This window comes from Lissotriton vulgaris, unplaced genomic scaffold (assembly GCF_964263255.1).
Source record: "Lissotriton vulgaris unplaced genomic scaffold, aLisVul1.2 SCAFFOLD_2393, whole genome shotgun sequence".
Taxonomy (NCBI): domain Eukaryota; kingdom Metazoa; phylum Chordata; class Amphibia; order Caudata; family Salamandridae; genus Lissotriton; species Lissotriton vulgaris.
In genome coordinates this window covers 183503-206106 of record NW_028249499.1, presented here as the reverse complement: position 1 = coordinate 206106, position 22604 = coordinate 183503, and the positions used below count along the sequence as shown (strand labels likewise).

Genomic DNA, 22604 nt, shown 5'->3' with positions numbered 1-22604 from the left:
ACGGAGCACCAACAAACCTTCAAATTCATCAAAGAAGCCATTTCGGAGGCACCCATCTTACACACTTTTGATCCAAATGCCAGGACCACATTGTCAACAGATGCAAGTAACAAGGGTCTAGGTGCATCTTTGATCCAAGTGGTAAATGGCGAAGAGAGAGTAATAGCTTTCGCTTCAAGAACTCTGAAGACTGCGGAAGTGAACTACTCCACCATTGAGAAAGAAGCCTTGGCGTGTTACTGGGCTATACGCCATTTCAAGTACTTCCTGTGGGGAATTCCCTTCTGCCTGAAAACGGATCACAAGCCATTGATTCCGTTGTTTGCTAACAAACACTTAGAGAACACCACTCCACGCATCTCAAAGTGGGTGTTAGGTCTGCAGGGGTTCAACTATTCTATTGTGCATGTTCCAGGCTCAAGAAATTCCTTGGCATATTGTCTTTCGCGCATGCCGCTGAAAGTTGATGTACCAGAAGAAATAGAGGAAGAAGAAACCATCCTGGCTATCGATATTCCAGCCATTAAGAAAGAAGAATGGTTGAAATCTATTCAAGAAGACGAGGTTTTGGGAAAATTGAAAGACATGATCACCACGGGCTGGCCAGAGAAAGAAAATGAAGTGCCAGAAGACCTCCAGGAATTTTGGAACGCGAAGGATGAGTTGTCCATAATTGAAGACCTGGTCTGGAGAGGGAATAAAATAATTCCCCCGACTGGTATGAGGGATTGCATCATACAAATCGCTCATGAAGGTTATCCGGGACGAAGCTTAACCAAAAGTAAAATTTGTCAAAACTATTGGTTCCCTAAAATGGACACACAAATTGAAGAACTAGTAAAAGATTGTATTGCATGTGGGGCCAGTGATGTCCGCAAGGCTCCATTAATTCCGGTCACTGTTCCCACCAAACCTTGGGATTAACTGGGTATGGACATTATTGGGCCATTGAATTTGTTAAATCAATCTCAAAAATGTATGTTCGTCTTGATTGACTACCACTCGCACTGGATAACGACCGAGTTTGTCCCTTCCATTTCCACAGTCTATCTCATTGAGTTTTTAAAGGATTCCTTTTCAAAAGAAGGCATACCCAGCGAGTTAATTACGGACAATGGCGTGCAATTTACTTCGGACGAGATGAGAGAGTTCCTGAACAGTTTGTCTGTTATTTACATAAAAACTCCTCTGTACTCCCCCAAATCCAATGGTCTAGTGGAAAGGGCCAACAGAATGATTAAGGACTCTTTTCAACTTGCCTTGTCAAACAAAGAGACTATTGAGGACAGCTTAAGGAAAATGTTGTGGTCCTATCACATCACCCCCAATTCTGTGTCGGGTGTATCCCCATTTACTTCTCTTAAAGGAAGAAACCCAGGTTCCAAACTGACTCCTAACTGGCTTAATGGAGGGTCCTCTGTGTGGGTAGACAGGAACACTGTAAGGGAGAGAGTCGAAGAACATCAAGTCAAGTACAAGAATGATTATGACGCAAAGTGGGGCACATCTGTTAGGAAGTGGAAGGTTGGGGATTGGGTGGTTGTCAAAAAACCAACCCTGTTAAAGTCCAAATCTTCCTCCTTCTCTAAACCCCTTAGGATCAAGGAAGTCCATAATAATTCTGTCCTGTTAGAAGATGGTAATTTATGGAGCATGGATAGATTGGCTCATTGCACTAATGTTCATGTTTCCCAACCTTCTAGCAACAATGATGCGGGAGAACAGCTGGTTGATCCTAGTATGGGAAGAATAGCACGTCAACGTAGGTGTCCAGCATGGCAAGCTGATTATAGCATGTAAAGTATTGATTTTGTCACATGTATTGCTTTTGTGTTTCTCTGTAAACGTACTCTGGTGCAACTGACTTAAGAAGATATATAACTTATGTTCCATCGTATGCATTGTTTGCGAACCTTCTGCTTGGTATTTAACCTGTGTTTGCTTTCCAGGTCAATCCCTTGGTTCCTAAACCACTCATGCCTTTTGTAACCCTTTATCCCAGTTCTCTGCCCTTACATAGGGAGGTGTGTTGTAACTTGGCACGTTCCCTCTCTCATCTCCGGTGCCCCCCCCCTTCCCTTTCCCCTCTGTTGGTATAGCTTACCTTTGAATGTTGGAGTGAAGCTCACATTAGAATGTTGGTGAGCTCACTCCAGTGGATGGCACTGAAGGATCTCGTTCAAATAAACTCCTGTTCACAACTTTCCGTGTGGAGTCTTCATCTCAACAAATACATTCTGCCATCAGCTTGATGCGTGAAATATATTTATTTGCCAAATGTCTCACCAGGCAGCAGTGTCTTCAATTTGTGCTAGCGCTGCGGAGTTGCAGGAGAGAGGAAGTCACCTCTCACCTCTCCCTTTCTTCCCAAACGAACTGCCACATGGCCTATGGAAGTCCTTTAGAGGCTGGCAGCATTGGTAAGCGGCTCATCCCCCTCATTCAAATTATCACAAGGGTTCCATTTTTCCGGGGGCTCCGAACCTGCAGGGCGGGCTCCTAAGGCAGGAATGGAAATCCTGATAAAAGGCAATCTCTTGCAAACAATAACAGAGCCCTACTCCGTCTGATGCAGAAAGCAGACTTTTATTTCGTCCAAAACACTGCAGCTTCTTTAAACACACTTAATTGGTCCTGGCGCGTTTCAGCGTAAGTCCGCCTTGTTCATATATATATATATGTGTGTGTGTGTAGATATATATATATTTTTTTTTAACCACTGATGTCACTCAGGCATTGAGCATGACGTCTAGAATGAACACTATAGTTGCTGGGCATTTTTATTACTAAAACCTTGTGGTTCAAGACATGAAGCTTCTTTACAGAGTGCAACAGCCAAACAGGCCTCCCATACTCAATTTTAGAAACATAAGAATAAAAGTGGTAAAATAAGAATAAACCCTAGCAGGCCATTTATGGCAATCATGTTTGACAAAATAAGAATTGTGGGAAAATCGGACCATGAAAATAAGAACATTCATGTTGTAAGAAACTGGGTTACTGGTTGCGTGGGCAAAACCCTACTCAAGCAGCATTCACAACCTTTGTCAGGATGAAGTCAGAAGCATACCCCCAAATTAACCTGTGCTTAACCCTTTGGTTGCTTGGTACAGAGCAGTCAGGATTAACTTAGAGTAAAGTATTTGTGCAAAACTTCAAACAGTAATAACGTAAAAACACAGCACATAAAAAATTCCCCAAAAATTGAATGAATGAAACAAGACAAAATGCCAATCAGTAGAAATGGTGATATGGAGTTTTAAACATTTAAGTGACAATGGAGCCAAAAACGCACAACTGTTGTTATCTGGTCACCACAGACAGGGACAAAGTCATAACTTCAGGCCAACCGCGATGGAGTATGGGCTGGCTACAGGGACCTAGTTATGCCAGCTGAACAAGAGTACCTTATACCACAGTTGCAAAGAGTTGCTAGTCCTGTATTAATTACTTATGCAGTGTTGGTTCTGAGGAGCTGCAAGGCTTCGATGTGAGGGCCTGTGTAGTCGTTGAGGAGGCTGTCAACAAAGGGGCTTTCAATACAGAGTTTTGCGTTGAGGATGCGTCCCGCACCGGCTGGTTCCAAAGAAGCTGTAAGGCTTGCGATCCGGAGTCCTGTGTCGTCTTCATCATCAAGTCTGCCGTTGATGAGAGACTTACGATGTGAGGACCTGCATCAGGGATGCCTTGCGCAGCAGCGGTTCCCGTTGGAGCTGCGTGCTGCGATGCAAAGTATTTGCATCAGGAAAGCCCATCCAGCACATGTGATGCTTTGGTTCTAGTTAGGGCTACGCAGCAGAGGAGATGCATCAGTTCTGCTGGATCCAGTAGTGGGCTGGCAGAGCACCTTTGTCCCACTTCCAAGGGTCCAAGACTAAGGTGGCACCACTTGTCAAGGTAGGACTCACAAATGACAGAATCCAGGTGCTGGGTTCAAGGTTGTAAGAGCCCTCTGTCCCTGAGGGTCTAATCAGGAGGCCAGCCAACTAGCCATTGGCATCACTCTGGGGTCCTGTATTCAACAGATGTAGGTCCAGTCTTTCTCATCCAGGCAAGAGAGCAAGAGAGCAGCAGGCAGCAAGTCAGTAGTCCTTCAAATAGCAGTCCAGCAGAGTGTCAGTCCAGAGGTGTACTGTAGAGTTGGGGTCTGAGGTCCAATGTTTATGCCTGGTGCCCACTTTGAAGTTGAGGAAGCTTTTGGAGGTTTCCACCCCCATGAGGTGTCAGGCATTCCCTCCCTCCCGGTCCTGGCCTCAGCATGTTTGGGGTCACAAGAGAATAGTGACAATCCCTTTGTGAGAGTATTCAGGCAGTGCCTTTGTGATGTGTAAGTAGTTGAGAGCTCTTCGCCCTCGTTAACTCAGAGTGATCCATCCTGCCAACACTTATCTTCCCTTTGTCTCACTGTCTAGGAGCAATACACACGGACCAACTGCCAGTTACACCTAGTCATGCGGCCCATGAACAGGCTGCAGGCGTCAAATTGATAGAACAAGAAAATGGGAACTTTCTAAATGTCACATAAATACTAAGTGTTCACAAGGGATTAGTTGACATATTTACGATGCCATGTATGTACATCCTGAACAATTAACATAATAGTTTCAATATTTACCAAAGAACAAATCCCTTTTTGGCAATAGTATTTACGTCATTTTTAATACCCAAGCCCCAAAGGGAATATTGGGTTGCCCTAGTTTGGTTAACTTGCTAAAAGTGGACTTTTCAGAACTGTGTAAAAATCTGACTTCACCATTAAAGATAAATTACAATTTTGTTTTTACACCAAACTCCACTTTTCCACATATTGCCAATTGTAAATTACAACCTATTAAATGTAATAAGATAACTCCAATGTTATCCTATGGGAGAGCTAGGCCTTGCAGTAGTGAAAAATGACACTAGAAGTTTTTCACTATAGGGACATGTAAAACTTAAAAGTATACGTCCTACTTTTTAAATATACTGCACTCTGCCCTCTTGGGTGTACATGGAATACCCTAGGGGTGACATAAACATTAAAAAGGAAGGTTTCGGCCTAGCCAAAAGTTTATTTTCCTAGGTCGAAATGCCAGTTTAAAAACTACTCGTACAAGCTGTAATGGCAGGCAGAGACATGTCTGAAGGGCCACTTAAGAGTGCGGGACAATATGTGCTGCTGACCCACAAGTGCCATTACTTTTAAAGACCCTCGGTACATGTTGGACCACTTTAATAGGGACTTAGAAGTCCACTAAATGTGCCAATGGGGTGTAAGCTAATTCTACCTTGTTTTAAGGAGGGAAGACAATCACTTTAGCACTGGTTAGCAACGGTAACATGCACAGAGTCCTAAAGCCAGCAAAAACGAAGGTAGCAAAAGAGGAGGGTTGAAGGCAAAAAGTTAGGGGAGAACCATGCCAAGGATGCCAGGTCTAACATGTCCTTACTAGTGTTCAGTGAAAGTAAGTTATCATTAATAGGTAATATTTTCCCAAACCACAACGGAGGGAAGTCGTTCATAACTGATCAGCATGGATGTGTTCTAAAAGGCGAGTGCCAAATTCTCCATGAGAATGTTTTTATTAACTCCCTTTATTAATGCAACCACATGAAAGACATAATTGTTAAAGACTTTAATGATTTGACAGCAAAAAGGTACACGTGTAGAGATTGGTCCTTTGGTGATATCAGGACATTTTGTGTTTAACATAAACCTTTGTGAAAATTTAAACTAAGGACTTCTCAAGAATGTAGATAGTGCATTAATATTCTTAATTTGCATTAAACAAATTATCAATTCCTTTTTAGATCAGAGACTTTGCAGAATATTTATTCTGTGGTCCAGAAGTTTGAAAGCTATGAATTAGTAAAGTAGGAGAACAGCAAGCTACTCTCATCCTCCTCTTGGGACACAAGTGTTGGCTATTCAAACGCAATGCTTATGTTTGTATTCTAGGAGTCAATGCAGAGGCTAAGAATGAACCAGCAAAAGCTGAACAGATCTTTAAGTGACCGCATTGACAGGTTAAGCAAGGGAAAGAGGAATGTCTGTGTTGTAATGCTGAGGAAACATGCGCCGTTGATGCAAATGAGTCAGCAGAAACAGAAACAAGGAAAACCTTCAGTTTTTACAAGGTGCCAATCTTGGAAATTTTGCAATATGAACATGTTCATATCAAAGCTCAGAAAAAAATACAACAAGCCTTGAGTGAATGAGATAGTAGTGCATTGGTAGAATGTACTCACCTGCCTTGAATTGAGAAAGACAGAGCAGGGCTATGCAGACTGCCACCAGAAATGCCATTGTAACCTTATGCTGCAAAGAAATCAAACAAACATGATTGGAGCGCTGAAACGTTTAATTTTTACATTTTCTGACAAATTTCTGAAATATTGTTTTTTCACTTCCACTCACAGACATCTCAATGGACCAATTCTGCCATAAAATTGAATTGGTATTTAGGTAATTGATATAAACTGCACATCTTATAAACCTATTATCATATTTATAAAAATAAGACAACTCACAACAAGAAGTCAGCCGGTAATTTACAAGAATTAAAACCATGTTAGTCACTGCCATTTTCGAATCATTAACATTTAAAATAACAGAATAGGTGTTGAATGAAATTTATAATTACCCAATCAAACACATATTTAAATGATCATTTTAGAGTAATGACACTCTCAATTATCCTTTTTTACACATTTTATTTACAAAGTATTAAAAAAACTGCCTAATCTGTGACATTGCAAATAACTGTTATTAATACTGCTCGAGCGTCTGCAAAGTCACCAATAAACAATGTCTAAAGATTTCGGTCCTCCTTCCAGGTGCCGGCATCTGGGCAGATATTTATTTCACCCAATGACATCAGACCCCACTGGATCAAAATACACCAGATGCAATGAAAAGCTCCCAATTCAGTTTTTATTCCGGATAATGAATAATTACATGTGGGTTTCAGTGATTACAACACAAATATTTAGTGGGCATTGTTACCCCATGACACATTTCAGCAAGATTAACCTGTCAAAATGTATGTGGGAAAACTGCAGAATTATGGTGTTAGCCCCCAAATTCATAATTCCGGTATGTCTAGTAACCAGCTGTATTTTATCTGACCAGGCTTCGCAGCTAAAAAAAGTTTGTCTTATTTACGGCCCCAGAAGCATTTTGAGATAACCCTCTGTATTAAATGTTTACTGTACTGAACAGTGAAGTAGGTTTTTTTTCCAGGCATACATATTTTAAGCAGCAAGGCCCAATGATGCACCTCCAAAATTGTGTAAAGATGTTCTTAATCTCTATATAACACTATGTTTATTTAAATAAGCACTGGCAAAGCCAATAGGCCAGAACTTGGCCCCATGCAATGTTTGTTTCTTTATGTATTTATTTTTTTCCAAACATTTGAAATATAAAAAGAAAAAAATTACAAACACTTAAAGTATAAAAATAAAGGACTGGACCAGCAGCGAAGGTACTCCAGTGCTGACTCTGAAGTTCACTCATTTTGAGGTGGCTCTGCACAACTAATCAAGCAAAATGCTGTCACTCACTGTGCAAAACAGCCTATAGATAAAGTGGGCTAACCCACTGCTTCCAGCTGTGGAGTGGGAGACAGGAAAACTATGAATGACACCTAAACAGACCAGTGGAATGGGGCGGGGGTTGTGTGTGTGTGTGTGTCTGTGTGAGTCAAATACTTTACACATTGCCTCTTTAGACAGGCCCGACTGCTCTGTTCCAAGCTACTAGAGGGTGAGCACAGGTCATCTTTTAGTATGTATCTAGCTTTGCCTGACTCTAGGGGTGGTCCCTACTTGGACAGGGTGCATACCTCTGCCAACTAGATACCCCATTTCTAACACAGTCACTTTATGCATCTTGGTGCTATTCCTACTTAAAACGTAATAATAAAAAAATATATATATCTCCAGTTCCTGTGTTGGATTTTAGTCGTTTTGATGTAATGTGTTCTATTAATTTTGACTAAATTTTTCCTAATTCAACTTGGGATGTTTATTGTTTTGCATGTTGAATTCTAACTAATTTGGTGCTGCATAAACACTTTACATATTTCCCTACGTTAAGCCTGTCTGCTCTGTGCCGTAAAGGTTTAGCTACCACTAGCCTTCAATGAAGAAGTTGACTAAATGAAAAATCATTCAGCCCGATCAGTAAATTATCCCAAGTTAGAAACCTGGTCAGATTTACAAGATGAAAGCACAACTGCAATAAAAAGATATCCTTTACTTAGCTATCTGCCACCAGTATTGATAGTACTGGAACACGCTTCCACACTAAGCATGAGCGGATTTTGCGGATTGGCAATCCGCGAATTTGCGGATTTGCAAACTCGCAATCCGCAAAATCCGCGAATTCCCGCGAATTTGCGGATTTTTTTTTTTTTGTGTGTTCGCCCGTGTTTCTGCCAGTTCGCGAGGGTTTTTACAATTTCGCAATTTGCGAACTTACCTGTCGGGTCGCAAGTTTTGCGAACTTGTTGTTTCTACGTGTCCAACCTGTTTGGGACACTCTTCTTCATCACTGCCACTCTCTGTCACCACTGCCACTCTCTGACTACTCATGCCACCCTCTGGCCCACCCATGCCACCCTCTGTTTCATCACCACACCCTCTGGTTGTCCAGTGTACATTATTTTTGGCAAAGCAAAGCACACCTTCCCTGCCTCAAGTGACCTGAATTAATTTGGGGCTGATTAATGTGTCACAGAATATTTTTTTAGCTGGCACCTGCTTCCTTAGTGCGCCCTGATTAGTGATCTTTTGCACTTGCTAAGTGCTTTCATTGTTGCAAAATTAGTTACAACACCTGCCCTGCCCCAACTGACAATAATGAATTAGGGGCTGATTAATGGATTTTAACTTCCAGCCTGGCTCCTGCTTGTCTCCCTTAGCTGTAATTCAGGACCTTTGTGGCATATGTGTAACTATTCTGAGGTTCAGAGCAGGGTCACATAATAGTTGCAACTGGCAACTGAACTCTGGAGGGGCCCCTCAGGAAGCACTACAGGAAATGGCTACTAATGATGAGCCTGAACTTTTGAACCTGGTAAGTAGTTACTTTCAGTTTTGCTAAAATCGTATTTCTGCAATTTCGCACTTATTCGCGGGGCGCGAACTCACGCGAACAGTGCGAGCAGTGCGAGCAAAATCCGCTGCTCGCGGATTTGCGGATTTTTCAGGAAATTCGCAAATCTCGCGGATTGCGGATTTCCCGAAAATCCGCAAAATCCGCGAGCGGAACGGATTTTCCGCCCATGCCTATTCCACACTCCCTAATATTTTATTAATTTAGTTTTTTATAATGCACATGAATCACCCCCAAAGGAATATCTTAACGCAGCAGAAACAAAGACCTCGACAGTGGCCTAGGATACTAAAATAGTTCAGTTTTTAGTCATTTCATAAAAATGTGATGGGCAGTACATTCTCTTATGTGTAGGGGAAGATTATTCCAAAGATGGGGGGCTAAAAATGTAAATGCTCAGCCTCTCGAGTGGGATTTCTTGATACAAGGTATAGTAAGTAGTGATTTGTTCATAGATCTTAGAGACCTTATTGGTCAATAGGGAATGTGTTTTTCCATAAAGTATCTTGGTCCCTTGCCATTGAGCGCTTTATGCACTAGGCAGCAGATTTTGAAAGTGATTCGGTTTCTCACCAGCAGCCAGTATAGTGCATTCTGTAAAGGAACCAAGGCAGATCTTGCTGGTAGATTGTGAATTAGGCACGCCGCTGTATTCTGAACCACCTGGAGTTTATCCAGGAGAGATTTGTTGATCGCGGCCAGAAGGGAATTGCCATAGTCCAGGCGAATAATCACCAGCACCTGGACTAAGGTCTTACATATTGCAAGTGGGAGCATTGGGAAAACTCTTCGCAGTAGCCTCATAACATAATAAGCAGGTGCCAATGGTAGACATCACCTGATCTTTCATAGTTAGGCCTAAGGCTGACTAGCTGCAATATTTTGAACTCGGTGGAACATAAATGCATTATGACAATCAATAGGAATGGCGAACACATAAAATATAGGGATGAGGAGGTCAAAAGAGACCGGGATGGCATGTGCTAGCTTATTCACGATCAAAGAAGCTGGCCATTGTTAATCTGAGAAAGCTTGAAGATTTTGATAACTAACCTTTTAGCGAAAACCTGAAAGAAGCTGAGGGGACAGACATTGATCAGTGAATAAGAGAAGCATTCCTGAGCTTCCTATATGAGTCAGATGTTTGAGAAGTGGTCATGATCAGCTACAAAAGGTCGAAAGACCAAGAGCTTCAGCTGCAAACTTCCTATTGCCAAGCTAAATCACCTTTAAAATAAAAGAACATCCTTAATACTCTCTTATGTGCAGACAATGTCATATCTAGCAACATTGAAGTAAAATTCCTTCAAGACCTGGCCCAGGTAGCCATACTGGGAGTAGCGCCGTAAAACCGATCACAGTGAAGATAGAGGGTATGCACATCAAATAAAAAAGTTCAACTTTTTCACTCATTAGATGGTAATACAGATTATTCCCAATAAAATGTGACAAACAAAATAAATGCTTGAAACAGAAAGATATATACAGTAGCTATCAATAACACGACTTTAGGAGGATTACAGCAGGACACATGCAAAAAACCCAAGGATGTGCAGGAGTGATCAGAGTGAAAACCAGAATGCCATCAGACGCAAAGACTTCCATACACGTTGATGGTTTTATATAATCAGCCATTGGGGTGGAGATTGTTTGGTGGATATAGTGTAGATGTAAAATGGAATTAAAATGTTGACTTTGTAAATTCTGCCTTTGTCATTTAGAAAAATACCTAAATTGCCAGGCGCTTTCCATTACAAACCATTAGCTAATAAACATTTACAGAAAACCTATTTGAGTATGGAATGCAATTTGTCATCGGATCTTTTAATGACAATTATGCTATAATCTTGTCTCCTCAAGCTCAGTGATTCATTGAAATACATCAATACGGATAAGATGGACCCGCAATGCCGGAAACATTTTGAAAAAGCAGTAATACATTAAGGTAATGTCCAAAGAATAAATATCCATTTAAGAGCAAGCATCTTTGGGGGAATACTCTAATACGTTTCATCGTTTTGTGATGTACAATAAGTTTTATGGGTATTGCCACTGTGATATCAGCATATTTTCTATCTATTATTACAACAGAATGTTCGGGGGTACTCAAATGCAGGTTATTATTACAAGAAGAAAGTGTCACGCAATAATCAATTGGCCAACATTTCAGAACCGACACCTGGGAAATCTAGTAGCAGCAGCTGAGAGATTTTATTTTTCTATTTACCACTCAACAGTACTGCAGAACTACACTTAGGTCAGTGACCATAGTGAGACTTCAATCACATTCCATGGCACCCAGAAAATTGGAATTAAAAGCAAAAGCATAATTGTGAGAAAATGAGGTTCTTTTGCAGTACCCCCCACGCACACCCACACACACACACTTTTTGCCTGGCTTTTGATGCAACTTTGACTGTGGAGTACTGGGTCGCTGCTGTCCAGGTACCCAGTACCAGTGTTTTTTCCCTAAAAACATGCCCATAATTGGTATTCCTGCCCCCTCCACCATAAGTCCCTAGTAAGTAGTACCCTGGGTACCTAGGGCATGGAGGCAGAAGAGGGTCCGCTGGGACCCCCCTCACTAGGACCATGGCACTGCCCCTGCAAATAGCATGTCCCTGTGAGGTAAAAAAATGACCAAGTTGGCATGGCACACTATCTGTGTGCCATGCCAGGTAGCGCTGCCGAATATATAGGCAAGTCATTCCTCCAGCAGGCCTTACCATGGTGCACTATATCCCCTGGTGTGGGAATATCTACATGAGCAGATATGCTCGGACAGTATTGGGTCTTTTCCCTAATATAGTAAGGGCCAGAGAAGTCATAGAGAGTACATGGGCTGGGAACTTGACAACTGAAGTTCCACAGCACCATGATGGCTTCACTGAACCCAGCAGAGTTTGGCACCAAGCAGCTCCTTGTAATAAATCTGCACTGATGCCAGTGTGAGATTTATTAAAACAGGTACTCAGAGAGCACCTCAGAGGTGCCCCCTGAAAACCTACTGACCCTGGTGTGGTCACTGACCTGACGGGCTTTAGGCAGCCTTCCACACACAGACATGTTTCTGGACCCCTGGTTGGAGAGCCTCTGCTCTCTGGGACCAGAAACCATGCACATCCTGGGCAGAGGTGTCAAACCTTCTCCCCCGGGATGGACCAGTGCTTCAAAGGGAAGACCTAGCCCTGATTGGCGGGATCTCCCCATCTTCAAGATGGCAGACGCTGAAAGATGTTCTTTAACTCACCTTCCCCACCTTAGGGGTAGAGTTGACATAGCTGGGTACACCTTCTATTCTCTTGAGTTTATCCACCCAAAGTGAGGGTGAAAACCAGAGGCTGCCATCTGCTGCTAGCAGCAGAGGCTGGGGGTAACATTGCAAAGGCGGCAGGCCTTTGAAGCTTCCACTAAAATCGGTCTGGGTCTTCTTGAGCGGTGTTTGACCATTATATCATATACAGAGCCAGCTTACCACAAGCATAAAAAGGTAACAGATAAAAAATACCTCAATCATTTTCCAAAAACCATCTGCCCATGGTAGGGTAAAAATAAATAAAATAAAACTCTTAAAATATGTTAAAGACGGATCTAGCAAAACTTTCAAACTGACCTTGACAAGTTAAATTTTGCAATAAGACTCCCTATTCGTATTGCTGAAAGTAAACTCTCAAAATCCTGGAACAACTAACAAGAACTTGAGTTTAAACAGTAGCGGCTGGCACAGATCGGGTGGGGACAGAGCCGGGAGAGGGGGTAAAGAATACAAAAACGTATCTCACCGCCGTGTCTCGCGGCTTTCTCCATTGTCATATCCAAAACAGAGCAGCTAGGAAGCACCCAGGCTCGCCTGAGCCAATCACAGCGCTGTAATGCAGCATTGTGATTGGTCTGAACGCCGTAGGTAGGTGCTCAGCCAGAGAATGAGGGCCTGGGCATGTTCTCTAACCCTGGGCGGAGTTGGCGGAGTGGGGCTTCGCGGAGCTACGCGAAGTGGGCGAGAAACTACGCCCACCTCCGCACTCCGCGTAGCCCCACTACGCAAACACCACTGGCCGCCAGCCCCACCACCCGCCCTCCCTAAATACTTTCAATTAAAGGAGTCAAATAATTAAAACGCACTTACCTTGCCCGCCGCTGCCCGCCGCGTACCCGGGGCTCGCTATCTTCCTTCCGTCTTCCGTCTTCTTTACTAATGCGCATGCGCGGGCGGCCGCGCATGCGAATTTCTCACGAGAAAATGCGCATGCGCGGCCGCCCGCGCATGCGCATTAGTAAAGAAGACGGAAGACGGAAGATAGCGAGCCCCGGGGACGCGGCGGACAGCGGCGGGCAAGGTAAGTGCGTTTTAATTATTTGACTCCTTTAATTGAAAGTATTTAGAAAGGGCGGGAGGGAGGCGGGTGGCGGCCAGCTACGCTCCGTCTGCGGAGCGTGCGTAGTGCCGCCTGGCTACGCCCGCTCCGCAAAATGCGGAGTAGGCGGCACTACGCACACTCCGTGCACGGAGCGTAGCTGGCCGCCCACCCTTAATGTTCTCCACTCAGGCTGTACTGCAGCCTAGGTGGAGAATATGCAAAGTGCGCATGAATGTTTGATCAGCCCCAGAGGGCCAGCCAAACATTCACGTGCACTTTAGGAAGTGCAAACAAGTCCTCCCCACTCCCGTCCTGCCCGCCAAGCTGCTGCAACAAGGAAAAAATAAAATGATAATAACTTAAGAGTTATCATTTCTATTTTTCGTTAATTGACACTGCTTAAAAGCAGTGGGGCGAAGCTCCTCAACCTTAGTGGAGGAACCGCCACTGAATTAAAAGAATCATTCAACTAACATACATATCAGTTCAACCGAGCAGTCTAAAAATGTATATAGTTTCAGCCTTGAATTTTCTGTTTGCAATTGTGGCTGATTTTCTTCCTCTGGCAATATGGCTGAAAATCATCTTTAAGTTCAGAGTTTCTAAGCAAGCTGCCAGAGGTTTTTCTCCAAAAAAGGCTGTATCAGCGCTGGTCTGTAACTACTGTGATGGAGAAATGTAGCAGCAGGAAACAGACATGGTGGTGGGGTGTAGTTCCAGAATATGTTGGAATAAATCACATTCTGCAACAAAAATATTGACTAGCAAAATATCGTCAAGCTGGGTATTTACAGGTAAGGTTTACTATACAATACTTAACACTAGGCCCTCTGAAAATTTATATTACCTCAGCATAAATTCAGAAATTTCACATTACGCTTGTTCTGTGAAATTCCTGAAATCACAAATTTATGCCATATCACTTAATTACTCTTTTTTATTTATGAAGTTTTTGTAGCGTGAACTTGACCAACATTGGTATCAGAGCACTGTACAGCATAACAATGAAAAATAAAAAGGGCAAATACAAAGAGTCACAGGATAATAAAACAAGCAGTAACCTTAGCAAATGATAAGACAAAAGTAAGGGAGTGCAGGAAAACCGTGGAATCAAAGTGGTATGGATAATTGCATCAGATAGGAGACCATTCAGTAAACTCATTTAAAAAAAAAAGTTGAAGATTCAATAAGGGGTTGGTCCTGGTCTCCGGAGGAAGAGAGTTCTACATTTTTGTTGCAATTCCAGAGAAAGTAATGTTGTAAGTATTCTTTTTGTAACATTTTTGACGGTTCAGTAGTAGGGAGCTACTCCTACAAGACAATCTGTTCTCTTCCAATACATTATTTATTTCTGAACCAGGTAGCAAGGAGTGTTGTGGTAGATGACTTTGTACGTCATGCAGGCTATTTTGAGATGGAACCTTGATTCAGAAGGTAGCCAGTTCAGGGAATGGAGGACAGGGGTGATGTGATCCTTTTTAGAGTTTAGCTCTCAGAGGGTTAGTTTTACTTTCGGTAGGTCCACGAGGTTAGCATTCCCAAAGTCAAGTTTGGAGATAATGAGTGCTCAAACCACTATTTTAAGATCTGAGTTGGGCAAGAAGGGCATTCTTTTCCTTAATTATGGAGTTGGTAATTGGCCCTCTAGTCGTAGCACTGATGTGATTCAACAGGGAGAGGTTATTGTCCAATGTCATTCCTATAGATTTTGGTGAATCAACTATACATGGAGTACAGTTTAAGGAGCTGAGAAGTGGAAGCCAGTCTTTGATTTCAGAGGTGGAGTTTATTGGAGAGATTATTAGGATTTAGGATTTGAGGGCATTAGGTTTGAGGTGATTAATAGTCAGCCTGTGTTGAGTTTTTGTAAGAATGTTTTTGAGGGTGTTGATGTAATCCGGAGTGGCAATCTTCATGTAAAGTCCCGTACCATCAGAGAACATGGCACGAGATGTTAAAAAGCTTGAGGATTTTGGTTAGGGGTTCCATGTAAAATATTGAATAGAGTGGGGGAAAGTGAAGAGCCTTGGGTTACACCGATTGTGACAGACGCCTTGTCAGATAAGGCATCACTGATAAGGACTCTTTGAAATCTGTTTTGTAGTAATGAGCAAAACCATTTTAAGATTGTACCAGAGAGACCCATCCCGTATTCTAAGAGGTTCAGGAGAGTCTTGTGTTTCACCGTGTCAAACGCTGATGATGAGTCAAGTAGGATTAGGAGACAGGATTCATTTTGATCAGGTAAGCGTAGAACGTCTTCGACAATGTGTACCATGGCAGTTTCAGCACTGTGACCTGGTCTGAAACATTGGTTGAAGAGTTGGTGATGAGCAATGTGATTGCAGAGCTTCTGATGAACACATTTTTTCCAGGATTTTGGCTAGGGTTGGGATGCTGGCAATGGGGCAATAGTTTCTGTGCTCCGAGAGGTCAGCATCAGGCTTTTTTTAAAATAGGTGTGACTTGACCACTTTTTAGGCAGTCCGGCATAGATCCTTGTGTAAGGGAGGCATTTATGATTCTGATCCATAACGGTATAAGGAGGTGTGAAGTCTCATTGAGGAGCTTGTAGGGGAGAGGGCCATTTAAGTGGTTGGAGTATTTTGTAGAGGTCAGTAACTTTAGGATGTCAGAGTTATTAAATTACTGAATTACCCACCAAGAGGTATTGCTTTTTGGTTTGAGGAGCTGGTTGCCAGGACACACTTCCTGCAAAATGGAGGTTTGTTGTGGCGGGGTTTCAGTCGGTAAGAGAATCACAGCATTTCGAAGACCATGGTCAACTGATTTTGTTTTCTCAAAAAAGAAGGAGCAAAAAGTTTGATAAGTAGGTAGAGTTGTTGAATCTGACGTGGTGGAATTGCATTTTCTGATATTTTGTTGTTTAAGTAATTAAAAGAATGTTTTGGGGCAGTTGAAGGCGGTGCCTGGTTGCTGACAGAAATATGATGATGTGGCCCTTCTGATGCACCTATTGTAGACACTTTATTTTATCCATAGAGTTCAAGGTTAGACAGAGAGGAGGGTAAGACTCAAAGATCTTTCTACAAGTCTATGGGCACAGCGTTTCTCATTGAAGCTACAGTTGAACCAGAGGTTGGATCTTCTTATTGGAACTCTCTTTAATTGCTGGTGGCGGTGGAGTCCTGGGTGTTGGAAATAGAGTTAAAAAATAGTGCTTAGTGAGACCTTGAGCATTCACTGTGTCGTTGGGAGGCGATGGGAGATTGTGGCTAGTGGTGGATAGCATCTTTGCATTGAGAGTGTTTATAACTCAATGTTTGGTTTCCATATGCTAGGCTTTAGAGATGGTTACTTTTCCCGCTATGGAGAAGGTGATGCAGTGGTGGTCGGCACAGTCACAGGGTGAGAAAGTCCAGTAGAATGTAGTATTCCTTGGCTATGATGAAGTCTAAGGTGGCCTCTTCAATATTAGTAGTGCTGTTGCAGGCTTGGAACAGGTTTAGGTCACAAGGAAAGGCTTTGAAGCAGTTCACCAGTTGATCATTTGAGTCATTCCAATGAATGTTGAAGTCTCCAAGGAAAATCTCGTTATTGTGTGGTGCACTGTTGCTAGAGATGATCTCCAGGATTTGTTCTATGTAAGTGTGATTATCACCTGGGAGGTGGTAGATCATGTGCACGGTGCAGGTAGCGCTGTCTTCTGTTGCGACGTTGATCTTCATATATTTGCATGCAGATAATGGTGAAGAATGTGAGTGTTTAACAGATAGGTTAGTCCGATATACACAAGCAAGACCACCCCAAGACAGTTAGCACAATCCTGACGGATGATATCATAACTGTGTGGGACTAGGATGTCAAGAATAGTAGATGAAGAGCCTTTTAATAAGGATTCAGGGAGGATTAGGGGACCAAGGATAAATTCGAGTAAAAGGGCACCTATGTCAGCAAATATAACGCAGGAATAACAGAACACAAGTAGCTATCGCTCCCAGCAACTGTGTTTTTGGGCAATTTTTGGAGCGAAATGCATTCTTCCATGAAAAACTGGCCTGAGTGTGCATTTTTCGCTAAAATATAGCGCCAAATTGCAGAATCTCATTTTGAGTAATTTTCCTGAGATTCAGCATAATTATGCAAAAGCAAATTACTCAAATTTCCCACACTCCTGTCTAACATCACATCTACATGCCTTAAATTTAAGTCCCACCACCACTGGATCATACAACAAAAGACCCAGTCCACGGACGTCAAAACATATCAGTGACTAAATCAAGAACAATCAATATGTACTGATACCTATTAATGTCCTTTACAATTTATGAGGGGACACTGCACTGTACTCCGCCCAAATTAACATTAAAAAGGAAAGCATATTCTCCTTGACAGTGACACAGAGCAACAAGTACTATGACCTATATAGGTCAATGTCAGTGGTCCACACCACCAGTGTTGGACTGAATTCTGCTTAGAAAAAATGTGTGAGAAACAAATGACACCTCACGGAAACACCACCAATGGGTTAACTGGTATGTAATTTCCAGACAAGCCCCTGTCTCATCATCGGTAGTCACTTGATTCTCAAAGAAAGTAGAAAGAAGGAAAAGAAGTGTCCAAAAGAAACAACCAAAGATATGTAACAAACAGTGGAAAGCAGAGGCATCTGCTAGTGACAAACATATAACATAAACAAGTGCATAAAACACAGCATAGGGTTCCCTTAACCAACTTTATTTATAGGGAAGTGATTATATGCTTCAATACTAAAAAGGCTGGTAGCTATTCATGCATACCATTACCTATTGCCAGTGCCGACATGTTTCACTGCCATATCAATTTAAGCAGTTTCATCAGGGCTGCACTTATATGCCGCCACTCCACTTTTGGACACTCGTTCTGTGTAAACCGCCAAGGAAGAACAGGCATAAAGAGCCAATTAAAAACATGTAAACCTCCTGTTTGTTAGCCATATGTAAGATATGGTGTATAACCCTTGTTTACCCAAAGTCAGCCTAGTTGTTCATACCAGCCGCCCCGGGGTTGAGAAGGATACAGGGGTACTCCAAATATTAGTTCTCGCCTTCACTTAGCATTAAGCTTTCTGCTGATAGAGAAAAAAGCGTTTTCACAAATGTGTAGGAAAAATAAGACAGGACAAACAGTCTTATTACTGTGTGGCTCACAACTCATATTCAGTCATTCATACTGTTTAGTGGTATAAATTCAACACCATTCAACTCTTACAATTTTTTTTATGAGGAGATCTTTTCATAGCCTCTAGCTGTCAAAGGACTGGGCTAGATCGGTAGCTTAAAACTGCCTAGCTTGCTACGTAAAACGTACTCAACTTTTCAGAGCGCGACTCACTTTCTATTTAGACAAGTGCACAAACGCTGCCCTGGCCACAATGCCGGAAGTCACAATGTCCGATCACGCTTCTATTTGCAAACTACAAGCACACTGCCCTGCCCATAATACCGGTACCATAAATAACAAAAGAAGGTGCCAGTACTGATAAACGTAACTTAAAGGTATGAATAATCCTCCACAAACAGAAAATCAAATTCCAGAAAGGGGATGCTTCTTAGTCGCAATTTTATTATATTTAGAAAACTAACAATATTTTATAAAATTCATTTGTACATTTGCAGAAAAAACATTAGGAGAAAATCAAAAGTGAGAGCGGACACATAAGAATACAATCAATTGGAACGAACCACCATTCGAAACTACAATCATATCACATTCACCGCGTCATCGGGCATTCGAAACGCGTAGGCCCATCTTCTCACTGGTCTGCCCTTGGGTTCAAGAGTTACATCCATCCATAGACTCTCTTCATTTGTTTATAACTGACTGTTTGAAATTTGAATATCTTTTGATGTTATACTATTTGTCAATCAAAAATCTGAATGTTTTGTTTTACTAAGGCAGTTCCAGTGATATACCTGTCCTTTTGTAGATAATGTATATATGGTATGTTCAAGCTAAGTGTGTAAGTGTCGAATGTATGGTGAATGTGATATGATTGTAGTTTCGAATGGTGGTTCGTTCCAATTGATTGTATTCTTATGTGTCCGCTCTCACTTTTGATTTTCTCCTAATGGAATTCATTATCTGATAACAAGGACCAATGTTTCCAAATGGATTGCCTTATTTTGGTTTCCATTGGATCGTATGTCCTAACAACCGGTACACATTCTTCTCTAGGTTTAACTACTTTCTCCAAAAGGGCACACCTCGGAGTCAAGCTATCCTGGCTGAAGACGGCAGATAGCCAGAAACCGGTTCTAGGATGCTTGATTCCAGTCCAGTAAAGACATTGCTTGGCAGTTCGGGCTGGACTGTTCCCATGAGGCACAGGGTCAAGGCTGATTTGCATATGGCCATGTCTGAACTGGGGTGGTGTGGAGTGCAAAATAAACATGGATTTAGGCCCAGATCTCTGTACTGGGATGAATGTATGACATTGTTCTGCATTCTGTCCATCAACTGTTGTTTTTGCATTAAATTTAATGAAAACACATCTTGCAGGTATGTAGATGTGGAGTTAAGAATAGTAAAATATTCTGAATACCTTTACCATGATGATAATTTGGTAGCCTATATTTTCACTACAATATTATTATATCACGGTATTTTGATCACAATATTCTTATGTACAACAAGCAATGTATCAGGCACTCTCTGTTGGATGGTTGTATCAATATAAATATTCTGGAAGAGTATGAGAGGTACCCCTTAAACAAGGTGAAGGGAAATAGGGTCAACCAACCAATGTACAAAGAAAGAATTCCCTTGAACAGAACTAGATAAACAAGGCACGGAGGTCAAAAAAACAATAGAAAGATTCACTAATGTAAAAAGAATTCTTAACAATTTATTGAAAATACAAATGTTAAAAAAGTGGACATACAAGAACCACTGTAGCAAAATTTAAAAAAACAACAATAAAACTGTTTGACATTCAATATTGACCAGCAAGATTGAAACATAAAGAACACAGTGAGACATGAAGCTTGTACAGTACTAAATGTATATTCCAACTCTGTTTCCAACACCTATGTTGTGCACACCACAGAATAGCATATCAACAAAGGTGTATGAGTCATGAATTATACTGTTATGGTGCGTCGACGCGTTTCGGTGGGTTTCCACAATTTTATCCACCTTTGTCAAGACAACATTTATCTGTCGTAGTGAGTGGGTCAATATGATCTCCCTAGAGAGTGGAGACACAATAGATTAATTTCAAAATGCATTATGTTCTGACTCTTTTCTACAAGAACACCTATAGTGTTTTAGTCTCGTTTAGTTAAACGGTAGTTGTACCCGAACAAATAACCAGGTTAAGTACCCTCATTATACATATCATTTTCATCATACAATTATATATTCGAGGGGATGACACAAAACAAAAAATTGCTTTTACTCTTTAGTGCAAGATTCCTCCAACATGTCTTTTTGCTATACACTTATGTATTCTCCAGGATGGCCTTCAAAAAACAAACATTGATAGTTGACTTAAACACATTGTTTATGTATATACATATTTTTCTTGTTCTATAGCATCTCTTCATCTTTTTGTTTACTGGGGCTTATGTTTACTTTAATGTCTACAAACCCTCAATTCTTGTGAAACAGTTGTATTGTATACCCAATTACTCCTATTTCGATTTGGGAGTTGCAAAAAAAGGGGGGGACGAGAGTAGTATGGCATGGACTGAATCATATTATACCAGATTAAGGAGCCTAGTATAATCTTACTCCCTCCATATTGTCTGTTGCTATTCATGTTTATGTAAAAGCAAGGTCAACTGCGGAAAGCACCTGTTTCCAATGGTTTTAGGTACCTCTTGGGTTAACATCGTATCAGGACAATAACTTGATTTAAGGTTACTTTGAGATTCTCTTTTGAATGTGGTCCGATTTTCGTTATTAATCACATCGGAGCGTGTTTTAGTAAAGATTTGGGCTTTGTATATACCCCTCTTTGGTTAAAAAAGTCATATGCAATAGACTCCTGAAAATTCAAATGATAAAGACAGAAATAAATAGAGAATCATCCTGGACTTGTCGATTTTAATTATTATGGGCAAACGTGCTACTTAATGGAGGAAAAGCCCCACGTGCTACTTAATGAAGAAGCCCAGCATACCTATTATTGGAACTTGAAGGCGTTGACTTTAGCTGTTGTCTATTATTTAGGCATTGTGGTACGTTTTCATTTATTTATTAAAAGACCAGAGGCGCTTCAGTCGTGTCCTTGCGTCGTGAATTAATGTTTCACTAAAGGCAAAGACATGGATAAATTTGTATTTTAAGGGGTAAAGTGTCATGTTTTTAAATATTTTTTTTCTAAAAAAGGTAGCAGAGGCGCTTTCGTCATGTCCCTGTGGCGCTTGGGCGTATATCACTGGAAGGCGAGAAAATAAATACGGGAGCGGCTGTTAATTATGCATTTTTCTAGTTCTCTGCCCCAAATCCGGTAAGGGTCGTGATCGTATGTCTGCTTACCTGGTTCCGGAAGGTATCCCAGAGATGCAAGGCACCTGTGTTTTAATATTGTAGCTGGCACGTGATACGTTCTTAAAAGGGCCAATCAAAGCGCAAGGTTCAAAGCTAAAGAATTTGCCTATGACGGCTTGAAATGCCGAGATTCTATTGGTCGGGCTGTCAAACCAATGATTGAAGGGCTACTAGTAAAGGATATGCCGGCTAGAAGAAATGGAAGAAGCTTTCTCAGGTTGGCTACTTCAGGCAGCCAATGTTTATGCTCCCTGCACCAACTTTCCCCGCTCTCGCCCCAATGACGCTCATAGGTGGTTCACACCTCTTTTGAAAACCCTCAAGCTCGAAGTCCGTCAACTGGAGCGAAAGTGGCGAACAGCCTATTTAGAACAAGACAGAGATAACTATCGCAAAGCCCGCAGGGACTACCAAAAGCTTATCCTAAAACATAAAACTGAATACTTCTCTGAAAAAATTCTCAAAGCCCACAATAAATCCAGAGAATTGTTTAACATAGTGGAAAACCTCAGTACCAGCGACAGAACCTCCCTTCCGATAATCCCCACCCAGGAACTCTGCAATTCACTTAACTCCTTCTTTTTTGATAAAATCTGCACCATCAAACAAAGCATCTCTACCACTCAGCCTTCTCTTTTGTTTTCAGACAT

The 22604-nt window shown here is 41.7% G+C and overlaps 1 protein-coding gene across 1 annotated transcript in view; it reads right to left on the bottom strand.

The window, feature by feature from the left end:
* Positions 1-22604, bottom strand: part of LOC147663557 (interleukin-1 receptor type 1-like) — a 222025-nt gene that overhangs the window by 173792 nt on the left and 25629 nt on the right. The window contains exon 2 of the mRNA XM_086950361.1: positions 6229-6298. Coding sequence (XP_086806487.1) covers positions 6229-6286 — 58 coding nt within the window. The 5' untranslated portion in view covers positions 6287-6298. The remainder of the gene's footprint in view (positions 1-6228; positions 6299-22604) is intronic.